Source organism: Lissotriton helveticus, chromosome 1_1 (assembly GCF_964261635.1).
Source record: "Lissotriton helveticus chromosome 1_1, aLisHel1.1, whole genome shotgun sequence".
NCBI classification, from domain to species: Eukaryota; Metazoa; Chordata; class Amphibia; order Caudata; family Salamandridae; genus Lissotriton; species Lissotriton helveticus.
Window position 1 is genome coordinate 524,435,182 of NC_136057.1, and position 13,531 is coordinate 524,448,712.

At 47.3% G+C, this 13,531-nt stretch overlaps 2 protein-coding genes across 2 annotated transcripts in view; one reads left to right on the forward strand and one right to left on the reverse strand.

The window, feature by feature from the left end:
• ANO2 (anoctamin 2) overlaps positions 1 to 13,531 on the reverse strand; it is a 1,767,324-nt gene that overhangs the window by 569,759 nt on the left and 1,184,034 nt on the right. The window lies entirely within an intron of this gene.
• The window catches only part of LOC144751939 (choline transporter-like protein 2), a 33,199-nt gene continuing 23,002 nt past the window's right edge, over positions 3,335 to 13,531 (forward strand). Inside the window, exon 1 of the mRNA XM_078640227.1 lies at positions 3,335 to 4,855. Coding sequence (XP_078496353.1) covers positions 3,439 to 4,855 — 1,417 coding nt within the window. The 5' untranslated portion in view covers positions 3,335 to 3,438. The remainder of the gene's footprint in view (positions 4,856 to 13,531) is intronic.

Consider the following 13,531-nt stretch of genomic DNA (forward strand, 5'->3'; position numbering starts at 1 on the left):
TCTAACTATAACATCATTGTAACATTTGTTTTTTTAGTGGATTTCTAAGTTTTTTAAAAAATTATATTGCCTAATTGGAACATGTAAGCTTTGAGAGTGAGTGTGTAAGTATGTCTCAATGGGTACGTGAGTGAGTGTGTAAGAGTCTCACTGGATGTGTGAGTCGTGCATGAGGGTCTGGGTTGGTGTTAGAGTGTCTGAGTGGGTTTATGAGTATGTTGATGAGCGTGTCAGTCAGTCTGTGAGTGAGTGAGTGAGTGAGTGAGTGAGTCCATGAGATTCTTAGTGGGTCTGAGAGTGGGTGCATGAGTATCTGAGTCGGTCTGTGAGTGGGTGTGTGAGTCTCTGAGTGGGCCTGTGAGTGGGTGAGAGAGAGTAAGAGTTGTTCTGTGACTGGGAGCATGGGTGTCTGAGTGGGTTCTGCTCATTTTCTGCTTAGTTTCTAACTTTTTTCCTCCCTTCTGATCTTTCTGCTTGTTGCTGACCTTTATTTTTCAATTTTTGTATCTTTCGGCTCGTTCTGACCTCTATGTTACCTCTGTCTGCAAATGTTTTACCTCGATTTTGCCTTTCAGCTCATTTCTGACCTTTTTTTTACCACTTCTTCTCTTTACTCACCTTTATCTGGCCTCTTTCTGCTTGTTGCTGATCTTTATTTAGCCTCTTTCTGCTAGTTTCTGACCTTTATTTTGCCTCTTTCTACTTGTTGCTGACCTTTATTCTGCCTCTTTCTGCTAGTTTTCTATCTTTATTTTGCCTCTCCCCGCTCTTATATCACCTTTATGTTGCCTCTTTCTGCTAATTTCACACCTATATCTTGACTCTTTCTGCTCATTTCTCACCTATATCTGGACTCTTTCTGCTCTTCGCTGACCTTTATTTTGCCTCTTTCTGCTCGTTTCTCACCATTGTTCTGCCTCTTTCTCCTTGTTTGTGACCTTTCAGTATGCCTCTTGCTGCTGGTTTCTGACCTCTATTTTGCCTCTTTCTGCTACTTTCTCCTCTTTATTTTGTCTCTTTCTGCTCATTTGTCACCTTTATTTTGCCTCTTGCTGCTTGTTTCTCACATTTAGTATGCCTCTTTCTGCTCATGGCTGAGCTTTATTCTGCCTCTTTCTGCATGTTTCTGATCTTTATTCTACCTCTTTCTGCTCGTTTCAGACCTGTTTTATGCCTATTTCTTCTCTTTCACCCTGGGACTGGGGAGTGAGACTCGAGGCCCCAATGGTCCCAGCCGGCTCCCTGCCTCCTGCCATAGCTGCCATTGGTGCTGCATGAAGGTACCTGCTGGAAAGGCAGCTCCCTCGATGCAGGTGCAATTGTTTTATCTCTATCCCTGCCCACATGTCTGCGGGAAGGAAAAGAGATGAAACCTCTGCTTCCAATGTTTGCTCTCGCTTTTCAAAGCTCCCACCAAGCAAAAGCAAATAGCAATGTCCCGAGGTGAGCATCCCGGAACATAGAAGTAGCCGGCACTAGAGGGTGATGGTTCCCAGTGCCATGTATGGCTCCAGAGGGTAGGCTATGTGGCCCCCCTCTGTCTGTTTCCAGGTGTTGCCCTAGGGAGGTGGTGGTCCCCAGGGCCCAGAACAGCCCAGAAGAGCAGAAGGGGGCTGCATGACCCCCAGCTTCTAAAGCTTCTAAAAAAAAGGGAGACCCCCTGGGAGGTGGTGGTTCAAAGGGCGTGGTGTCCACGCAGCCCCCACCAATAATTTTATTTGCCCCAGAGAGGTGATGTCCCTGGGGCTTCTAGCAGCCCAGGAGGGGGGTCTGCATGCCTTCCTCCTTTATTAAAAACATAGCCCTAAGGAGGCGGTGGTCCCCAGGGCTTCTAGAAATCCGGGAGGGGGGTCTGCATGCCCCTCCTCCATTATTTTAGGAAAACAGTCCCAGAGAGCTGTGGGTCCACATGGCTCAAAGAGCCTCAGGAGGGGCGGCTTGTGTGCCCCTCTCCTTTTTATGAAATGCCCCGGGACCTATCCTACCCAAGGGCCTTTCTGAAAACAAGCATGGGAGCCGGTTCTTGTTTTCATTTATTTTTTTCCCACAAATTTTGCAAATTCGCAGCAATTTAACAAAAAAATACTTTTTTGCCCTGCATGAGTCGCTCTGGGACCCCAAGACCAAGGCTTGGCGGTCAAGGCATTCCTACTCTGTCACCTTTACTTTTTTCAGATTTATCTTTATGGCTGCCATCACTTCCTGGTTGAAGTGTTGGCAGACAATCAGAGCTATGCATTTCACTGCACGAGAACCTTATTACTCAGGAAGTTGATGCAATCACAGATAAACAAATTAGCATTTCTGTTAATTGCTCAAAAAGTACTGAATGGATATACACTAAATAACTGAAAACATGATCTGCATAACCAAATCTATCTTTTTGACAAATGTGGTATAATTCCGTCCAGTGGTTCAGGCTGTAGTCGTGTTCAAAGGTCTTATGGGAATTAACATGTGAAAATTCACTTTTTTCCCATTTTTTTCTCGGCCCCCGTTTGATGGACCACCCCAAAACATTCTATGCACAACAATACTCACTATGACACTTTTTGGGGGGAAATTTTGTGAAGATTTGTCTAACGGCACTAAAGATATAGGCAAGTTAAAAAATGCTATATATATCTATATAATTTTTGTAAAGTTTTGTGAGGATTTGTCAAACGGGGTGAAAGTTATTAGCAAATGGAAAAGCAGACCTAACTATAACTCCATAACTACCCAGGTTTATATAAAAACCTGGTGGCGGTGATGCAACCATCAATCTGTATTCAAAAACATGCACCTTTTCATAAACTCATGAACTCAGATAATTTGTACATTTATGAATGTAATAGTTAAACCCCTTCCGTACTCCCGTCGGCCGTTAGCTGATGGGAGCACTCCCACCCTGGTGCTGCGAACGGCCAACGGCAGTCGCAGCCCCGCCCACTCTTTAGAATGCCCGCACCGTGGCGTAATTGCCACCGCAGTTAAGACGTTAATGAAATTAACAACATATATATTAAAAAATACTAGTATCATTAAAAATGTGTTTGTTTTCGGACCCCAGTACCATGCGCAAGTCGTGGCTGTAACACCTCACGACAGACAATGCATTGTATGTAGCTTCACATGACATTAACCTTTATATCCTCAAGGAACATGTATAAGGACATAACTGATGATATCATTTAATTATCCTGTTCCATTACCTAGTGAAAATGTTGGAAGAGTGCTTATGTGCCTGTACTTGCTGTCAGTTATGATCGCAAAATTGAATGGCCTTAGTACAACCCTTTCAATAATTATTACTGGTGGGCCTTTCCAAGCAAAGAATTAACAGGATTTGGAAGGCTTCAGACCGACTGACGAGGAGTGGGAAGGGAGCGCACGCTAGAGTTTGCAGGATCGCCGAGTGAAAGCAGGCTGGGATCCAGGGTGCGGCCTGCAGCCAGCATGGGGGGCACCGAAGACGAAAATTACTACGGGAAGCAGGGTGAGCCACATAAACATGATCCAAACTTCAAAGGCCCTGTCAAGGAGAGGGGCTGCACGGACATCATCTGTTGCATCCTTCCTGTCATCTGCATCATTGGCTACTTCATTGTGGGGATTGTGGCGTGGACGCACAAAGATCCCAGGAAGGTGATCTACCCTACAGACAGCCGGGGACAGTTCCGTGGACAGGCAGGCACCCCGAATGAGAACAAACCTTTCCTATTTTACTTCAACATCATTAAGTGCGCTAGCCCACTGGTGCTCCTGGAGTTTCAGTGCCCAACAACGCAGATATGTGTGGAGAAATGTCCAGACCGATACATGACGTACATCGCAGCCTACCAAAAGCCGGACCTGCTGGAGTATTACAAGAACTTTTGCGTCCCTGGATTTAGAAACACGGGCAAGAGTTTACCAGAAGTGCTGCGGGACAAAGAATGCCCAGCGGCGATCACGCCAAGCAAGCCACTGAGTCGCAGATGTTTGCCTGCGATCAGCAAAAGCAAAGGCGTGGTGACTGTGGGCAATGTTACCACCTTTGACGATGGATCCGGATATACTAGGAACATCACGGAGCTTGTGGAAGGTGCCAAGAAAGCCAATGTGGTCCTGGAAGCTCGGCAGGTGGCCATGAAAATCTTTGAGGATTACACTGTCTACTGGTACTGGATCATCATAGCCTTGATCATCGCCATGGTGATCAGCCTGGTCTTTGTGGTCCTGCTGCGGTTCTTGGCTGGCATCATGATTTGGGTGATGATCGTGTTGGTCATAGCGATCCTTGGCTATGGAATATTCCACTGCTCCATGGAATACGTCCGCCTGAAAGGCGATCAAGGTTCTGACGTCAGCTTGAAGGAGCTGGGCATGCAGACAGACCTGCGTGTGTATCTCCACATCCGGCAGACCTGGCTGGCGTTCATCATTATCCTGTGCATCTTGGAAGTGGTTATTATCCTGCTGCTCATTTTCCTCCGTAAGCGCATCCTCCTTGCTATAGCGTTGATCAAGGAGGCGAGCAGGGCCATTGGCTACATCATGTCTTCCCTGTTCTTTCCACTGATCACGTTCCTGCTGGTTTGTCTCTGCATCGCTTATTGGGCCATCACAGCTGTCTTTCTGTCCACGTCGCAGGAGGCGGGTTACAAGGTCTTCAATGAGTCTTCCTGCGAATATTCCAGAGCACGATGTGACCCAGAGACGTTCAACACCACAAACATCACAAAGGCTTGCCCAGAAGCCCGCTGCCTCTTCGCCTTCTATGGGGGTGAGAGTCAATACCACAAGTACCTCATCTTCTTCCAAATCTTCAATGCCTTCATGTTTCTGTGGCTAGTCAACATCGTCATCGGGCTGGGGCAGGTGACTTTGGCAGGTAAAACTTGGCTTTTTACCCATAAGATCTGAGCCATGGCTCCTTCTCACTACCACATCCTTTCTTTCTTGTTCGTGGCTTGCTTAACGCCGGGACACCTCTATCTGAGGTAACTGCACGCGCTTTATAAAATTCTGTATTTTTATTATTATTATCATAGGAAATATTCCTCCCCTCTATAGCATTAACTTGTCAAGGAGAGTATTATGCTACACTTTTCTGCACATTGAAACTTTCTCTGAATGAACTTCTCCTGTGATTCGGTTACTTTCTGTAAACAAAATATACAAAACTTTACCTCTCTTAAATTCTCACTTACTAGTTAATTGCTTGTTATGATTCACTTGGTCTGCCTAAATTAGCAGATTTCTTCAATTATCTAAGGGGAGGCAAAACATTTATGACTATTCCTTAGGTAAGTAAAGATATACATGCACATGGGTCAAAGTAGGCTTTTGCGATTCCTTAATTGCGATTATTAAGGAATCGCAATTAAGGAATTGCAAAAGCCTATGCATGTAGGAATCGCTATAAAATTAGCGATTCCCAAACATTTCTTAATTACGACTCGCAAATTGTGAGTCGCAATTAAGGAATGCCTTCCCATTCATTCCCATGGGCCTACAGGCCCGTAGGAATGAATGAAAGATTGCATGCGCAATTTGCAAGTACCAATAGGTACTCGCAAATTGTGCATGCAATTTCAAAGGTGCAAGGGTGTCAAAAGGACACCCTGTTGCACCCTTGAAATTGCTCTGTGCACACATGTTGCGCACACACATGCCCCAACTTTGAAAAATGCACTTTAGTGCATTTTTCTAAGTTTTTGCAAATGACCATCAAGTTCAACTTGATGGTAATTTGCGCGATTCCTTAAATGCAATCGCAATTTGAGAAATCACAATTAATTGGGAATTCTCAAATTGCGAGTTCCTTGAACCTTGATGCATCGTTTGCACTCGCAAAAATGCTTGATGCATGTGCCTGTGAAGTTGAAGTTGAAGGGTTTTGTATAGCGCTCTACTACCAGGCGGTTTCTTGACGCTGCAGAAGGGAACTGAAACTGAGGAAGGGAGGGGGAGGATTAAGAAGTATAGGCGGAAGAAAAAAGATGGGTTTTCAGAGCAGCCCGAAAGTCCAAGTAGGAGGGAATAGACCTAATTGTCAGAGGGAGTGAGTTCCAAAAGAGGGGGGCAAGTGTAGAAAACCTGGATCCACCCGATTTCTTCTTACGAAATCGGGGGACAAGGAGAAGGAACTGAGTGGAAGAGCGAAGATTTCTAGCAGGAACATATGCAATGATTTTAAGCCTGTGTATCTCAAACCTTTGATTATGGCAGTACTCATATTGATATTAAATCATTTTGAACGTCATGAGCCACATCTGAACCTAATTGGGTGGTAGAGTCATGATTGATGCCTAGCAAACTCCCCTATCTTCAATAAAGTAGTAGCTAAAGCCCTAACTAGAACAACACATTTGATTATAAATACTTTCTAATATTTGCCTAAATAAAATAAAATGTAAAATCTTTATGGCCATTGTGTATCTGTCACAACTTGTTTACCAGACATACACCAGGATATAAATATAATGCTGAGTATCTAGGTTTCGAAGTAACATTGTGTTTCTTTGTGGACTTACCTTGAAATGGGTTGAATATTAGAGTCACCCACACCATTATAAGAACCAGACTTTGGCGTACAAACACCTTCAGTAGTTTATAGCCCATTTATTAAGCCCAAGTGAAATTTCTGTGACACTGGTGTAATGTTGATTCATTTTGTAAGTTCACATTGTGTGTGCTAAATGAAATTTCTGAAACAATGTAATTTCTGTGTCATGAAATTATGAGACATTTGTGCCAAATATTTGAAAGCAAGTGAACAGTAACACAAACAACCAAGAACACAAGTGACTACGTGTTAGACCTGGCACCACTGAGTGGGTCTCCCTTCCACTTTTTGTTACTGTGCCTCATGTGTTTTGCTGGTGTTAGCTGCTCAGAGCACTGTGCCACTGCCAATCAGTGCCACAGTGAAAGTGCTCCCCTGTATAAAATGTATACATTGATTGGATTCCATCATTGGCTTATTTGGTTTACGGTCAGATCCCAGTAAAGTGCACGAGGAGTGCCAAGGGATGGTAAATCCAAATGCTGCTAGTGGGCCTGCAGCACTGGTTGTGCCACCCACAGAAGCAGCCTTGTAAAATGTGTCTAAGATCTGCCATTGCAGAACCTGCGTGCAGTCTGGTACTGTCATGCTGACTGGGCAAGTGCACCTACTTGCCAGTCTCCAAACCTTCCATTAACTTCATATTAGTCACCCCTATGATAGGCCCAGGGCAGGGAGCATTGTAAGTATAAGGTAGGACAAGCCCTGATGTGTGTGGCATGTCCTAATAGTGAATAACAGCCATTTTCATTTTTCACTATTGTAAGGCTACCTGTTCTCATAGGCCATAATGGGCTGTTGGAATTGTTACATTCTATGATCCCACAGACTCAGGGAACACGGTAGAAATTCAAGTTTAGTATGCCTGAACTCAGAATAATAAAATACATCTTTTAGTAAAGTTTATTTTAATATTCTGTGTTTGCAAATACCACTTTTAGAAAGTTGGTATTTGCTTGCCTGACCTTTTCAGCCCGCCTCTGCTAGGATGTGTATCTGCTGTCTGATTTCTGTGAGTGACAGGGCTGGGGGAATTCCAGGAGACAGCCAGATAGGAGGGAGGAGTGCACCTAGACTCGGAATAGGCCTGTGCTCAGCCACCACAATACTGGCTCCACCTCCTGTGGAGCGTCTGTTGTCTCTGCCCTGCACACTGAAAAGACAAGCCAGAGTCCTGTAAACAAAGTGCTCCAAAACTGGGCTGAACTGGGCAAAGGTCCCCTGGCCTGAAAGACCATAAGATTTGTGGTATAAATTTTGGAGCCCTGCTCCTAAGAAATGAGATCCTGCTGAAACAAGACGAACCCCTGCCCGACGAGAAGGAACTGGGAAAGCTGCAAGGAGGAGTACTGCCCCTGATCTGGTGGATTGGCCTGCACTGGTTGCCTTGCTGCGAGAGGTGAGGAAAAGACTAAAGAGACTTTGTTCAACTTGTGCTTCTGAAGATCTCCAAGGGCTTGTGGGTGAGCTTGCCCCCTGAACGGAGTCCTAGGACTATTGGACTCCTCCTGCCTTCACTGAGCTGCTGGACATTGCCAGATCCGCCTTGCCGCTGGAGCCATGATCCAAGTGCGCCTAGCCGACCCTGTCCCCTGTGAAGCCCGTTCTCTTGGCCGCCCCGCACCGTGTGACTCCGCTCCGTTCGAGCCGTAGCTCGCACCGTCCGAAGAAGGGCCACCCGCACACCGCTTCACCCTCCCCCTTCAGAGCACTGTGCCACTGCCAATCAGTGCCACAATGAAAGTGCTCCCTGTATAAAATGTATACATTGATTGGATTCCATGATTGGCTTATTTGGTTTACGGTCAGACCCCAGTAAAGTGCACGAGGAGTGCCCAGGGATTGTAAATCCAAATGCTGCTGGTGCCCTGTTCCCATGATGCACTGGGCCAGGGACAGACTAATTTGCATGTAGCCAGGTTCTGAACTGGGATGGTGCAGTGAGCTAAAAAACGGTGATGGATCAAGCCCTGATCTTTTGACTGGGTATGAGTGTTCTGCTTAATTCAGATGCTCTGTCCATCACCACCCCCTTTTCTGAATTGCTAGTGGGCCTGCAGCACTGGTTGCGCAACCCACAGAAGCTGCCTTGTAAAATGTGTCTAAGGTCTGCCATTGCAGAACCTGCGTGCAGTCTGGTACTGTCATGCTGACTGGGCAAGTGCACCTACTTGCCAGTCTCCAAATCTTCCATTAAATTCATATTAGTCACCCCTATGATAGGCCCAAGGGCAGGGTGCATTGTACGTATAAGGTAGGACAAGCCCTGATGTGTGTGGCATGTCCTAATAGTGAATTACAGCCATTTTCATTTTTCACTATTGTAAGGCTACCTGTTCTCATAGGCCAGAATGGGCTGTTGGAATTGTTACATTCTATGATCCCCACAGACTCAGGGAACACAGTAGAAATTCAAGTTTAGTATGCCTGAACTCAGAATAATAAAATACATCTTTTAGTAAAGTTTATTTTAATATTCTGTGTTTGCAAATACCACTTTTAGAAAGTTGGTATTTGCTTGCCTAACCTTTTCAGCCCGCCTCTGCTAGGATGTGTATCTGCTGTCTGATTTCTGTGAGTGACAGGGCTGGGGGAATTCCAGGAGACAGGCTGGGGCAGCCGGGTGGTGAATAGAAAGATTACAGCCAGATAGGAGGGAGGAGTGCACCTAGACTCGGAATAGGCCTGTGCTCAGCCACCACAATACTGGGTCCACCTCCTGTCAAGCGTCTGATGTCTCTGCCCTGCACACTGAAAAGACAAGCCAGAGTCCTGTAAACAAAGTGCTCCAACACTGGGCTGAACTGGGCAAAGGCCCCCTGGCCTGAAAGACCAAAAGATTTGTGGTATACATTTTGGAGCCCTGCTCCTCAGAAATGATATCCTGCTGAAACAAGAAAAACCTCTGCCCGACGAAAAGGAACTGGGATAGCTGCAAGGAGGAGTACTGTCCCTGACCTGGGGGATTGGCCTGCAGTGGTTGCCTTGCTGCGAGAGGTGAGGAAAAGACTAAAGAGACTTTGTTCAACTTGTGCTTCTGAAGATCTCCAAGGGCTTGTGGGTGAGCCTGCCCCTGAACGGAGTCCTAGGACTATTGGACTCCTCCTGCCTTCACCGAGCTGCTGGATATTGCCAGATCCGCCCTGCCGCTGGAGCCACGATCCAAGTGCGCCTAGCCGACCCTGTCCCCTGTGAAGCCCGTGCCCTTGGCCACACCGCAGCGTGTGACTCCGCTCCGTTCGAACCGTAGCTCGCACCGTCTGAAGAAGGGCCGCCCGCACACCTCTTCACCCTCCCCCATTCGAGCCGCACCGCTCGCATTGTCCCAGCCGCTGGCATCTGAAGTTCGCAGCGCACCGCCGGGCGGAGTACGACTCGCACGCTTGCAGTGTACAGTCCGCCCCGCACCGCGCTGCTTGAATCCCACCGGCAGCCCCGCTCTTGGAAGTACGGCCCGTACGCTTGCAGCGTACCGGCCGCCTGACATCGCGCTGTCCGGATTTAAACTGGCCTCCCCGCTCTGAAGGTACGACGCACACAACGCATCGGACGTGGACGCCGGAAAGTTAGGACCGTCCGCCTTGCTCCCCGTGACCCCCGCTCTACGCCTCCCACGAGACGCCTACAGTGAGCCGGGTTCCGCACTGCAGCGGGCCGACAACGCTCCTGGTTCGCCTCCACTTCCCCAACGCATCGTCCGCATCAATCTAAGGTACTGTGCAAACAACTCGCACCCCCTTGGTGTACGCCTCGGACCGAAGTGTCCGCAGTGCCGGTTAATCATCTTAGACATTTTCCAACCTCGTGAGAGCCGCACAGAGTGCGCGAAGCGCACAGGATAAGAAGTTACGCATTTCTAAAACAAGAACTCTTTTGCTAAAGTATTGTGGATTACTTTTGAGGTTATATGGTCTTGTGCTAAGCCTTTATCAATCAATCAATCAATCAAGGACATTTATAGAGCGCACTACTCACCCAGAGGGTCTCAAGGCGCTAGGGGGGGGGTGCTGCTACTGCTCGAACAGCCAGGTCTTGAGCTTCTTCCTGAAGGAGAGGTGGTCCTGGGTCAGGCGGAGGTGGGTCGGAAGGGAGTTCCAGGTCTTGGCGGCCAGGTAGGAGAAGGACCTTCCTCCTGTTGTCGCTCTTTGGATGCGGGGACGGCGGCGAGGGCGTGGTTGGTCGATCGGAGGTGGCGTTTGGGAGCGTAGAAGTTGAGGCGGCTGTTGAGGTATCCTGGGCCTTGGTTGAGTAGGGCTTTGTGTGCGTGGGTGAGGAGCTGGAAGGTGATTCTTTTGTTGATTGGGAGCCAGTGCAGGTCTCTCAGGTGTCTGGAGATGTGGCTTCGTCTGGGGACGTCGAGGATGAGTCTCGCCGAGGCGTTCTGGATACGCTGGAGTCTCTTCTGGAGCTTGGCGGTGGTTCCGGCGTAGAGGGCGTTGCCGTAGTCCAGACGGCTGGTGACGAGTGCCTGGGTGACCGTCTTCCTGGTTTCGGTGGGGATCCACCGGAAGATCTTACGTAGCATGCGCAGGATGTTGAAACAGGACGAGGAGACGGCGTTGACTTGTCTGGTCATGGAGAGGGAGGAGTCCAGGATGAAGCCCAGGTTGCGTGCGTGGTCTGTCGGTTTGGGTGCGGTGCCCAGGGCGGGGGGCCACCAGGAGTCGTCCCAGGCGGAGGGCGAGGAGCCCAGGATGAGGACTTCCGTCTTGTCTGAGTTCAGTTTCAGGCGGCTGGTTGTCATCCACTCGGCTACGTCTTTCATCCCTTCGTGAAGGTTGGCTCTGGCGGTGGCGGGGTCGTTGGTGAGGGAGAGAATCAGCTGGGTGTCGTCGGCGTAGGAGATGATGTTGAGGTTGTGTTGGCGTGCGTGGCCGCGAGGGGGCTCATGTAGACGTTGAAGAGGGTGGGGCTCAGCGAGGATCCTTGAGGGACGCCGCAGATGACTCCGGTGGCCTCTGACTTGTACGGTGGTAGGCGGACTCTCTGTGTTCTTCCGTCGAGGAAGGAGATGATCCATTCCAGTGCCTTCTCGTGGATTCCGACGTTGCTGGTGTGGTGTCCATGTGTGGTGTTGTCACTGAGTTACTGTATGTGTTCACAAATGCTTAACCCATAACGCTCTGAGCTAAGCCTTGTCTGCTCGAGCCACACTGCCTAGAGGGTGAGCAGGGGTGATTTTAGTGGGTAATCCCCTTAACCTGAATGGAGGAGAGGGTCCCAGCTTGTCACAAGTCTTTACCTGTGCAAACCATAGACCCCCAAATATAACACTACTCCTTGTGGCACTTGTGTTTTTCCCTATTCTCTAGCAAGGAAGCATTTCACAATAAAATATAATGACCCCACCAACCTCAGCCTACTCTTCAACAGCCCATCCGGTATGCCTTTCCCTTTGGTCTTTTTCTTCTTGTTTCTTTGAATTCAGACCCCCCTTCTACCATCACTCTGAACCAGAGAACTCTTCTGGCTATAGTCTCTAAATCTGATAGATGATAGGTGTTATATACTACCGATTGTCATCCTGCCTTACCATGTCCAGTGTTTTCTCCTTTTCTTGTGTATTATTTTTCATTTTATTTTTAAATCTAAACAAAGATACATAAAAAAGAGGCAGAGGAATAAATGCCTCCTTTGCATTTGGGTAAATATGTGTTATTTTGCATAAGCGTTCAGAAATGTCATGTAATTATACAAATGCAAATTATGTACAATGATGATATCACTGCATCAATTACCATACATCAATTTTGCCCATCAGAGAGAGTCTAAAATTTCGAGGTCTGATTTTCTCTTTAAGAGCAAAGTTACTATTCTGAACTGGAAAATAGTCATTATGAGCCAAGCTCTTCTATCCAAATTGTTACTGGACTCATCCAAACACGTACAATCTTAATCTTGTGTTTCTTTTAAATACACTGCATCGGATTTGGAATAGTGGAACCATTTTACTACCAGCCGGAAGAGTTAAACTATTGCTCTATGTACTACTTTACCTGTGGCTTTTGTTGTAAAGGCTCAGAACTAGCAAACATTAGATTGATGCTCTATTGAAAAATAGATGTTGCTTGAGGCATTTACGACAAAAAACAAACTACAATGAGGTAATTATGGTGATTATAGAGTGGTGTCTTTTTGTGTCTCATCTTCAAAACACCTAATCAAAAATTCATGGAGCTTCTAGTAATGTACATAATGTGCTTGACAACAATATCTTTGAGAGAACATCTAGATTATGGAGGAAGATGATGTAAGCATTGTTTCATAATATGCAGACACGTTGTCAAGTGATTCATAAACGCACATAAAAAGTCTTCAATAAAATTTACAAAGAAATTATAGAGTTGTCCAACCCTAGCAGTTGATAGAATATACTGTTAAACTACAACAACAGATGCTCAAGCTTTCTGATTCTTCTAACTCAAGAGTGCCCGCAAAATGAATGAAAACATAAATAAACAAATACAAATGTTGTGAACTGCATGGGGTGAAAGTGGTTGGGAAAATGTGCCTACTGGAGAGCATTTTTCAGACTCCAAGGCCTGGTTACGATGTCGGGCAGAAAGCCTCTGACAGGCTGCCGGAGGCTTACCACCCAGCCTTGTAGGTTTCAGTTCGAACCCCGTATTAGGATGACAGCTGTCGGAGTGAAACCTGCGGGGGGAATCCAGTGCGTCGGGAGGTACCATAATCCCCTAATGGTGGCAGAGCCAGGCTCGGCTCCGCCATCAGGATTATAATGGCCCTCTCTGCCTGCCCTTTCATGGCTGTCCGCCTGCCTTGAAAAGGCAGGTGGAAAGTGACTTTGGGGTCCCCTAGCAGGGTCCACTCCCCCCTGCCCTTCCGCTATGGGGACTGGGGGGCACCTATGGTACCACTCCAAACATCCCTGCACCGCGTAGCAGGCACTGTGAGGTGCCTGCCACACGGTGCATGGATGTATCAAAACATCCATTTTGCTATGGCATCTTGTGCTGCAGCCCTTTCCCACCCCACAAG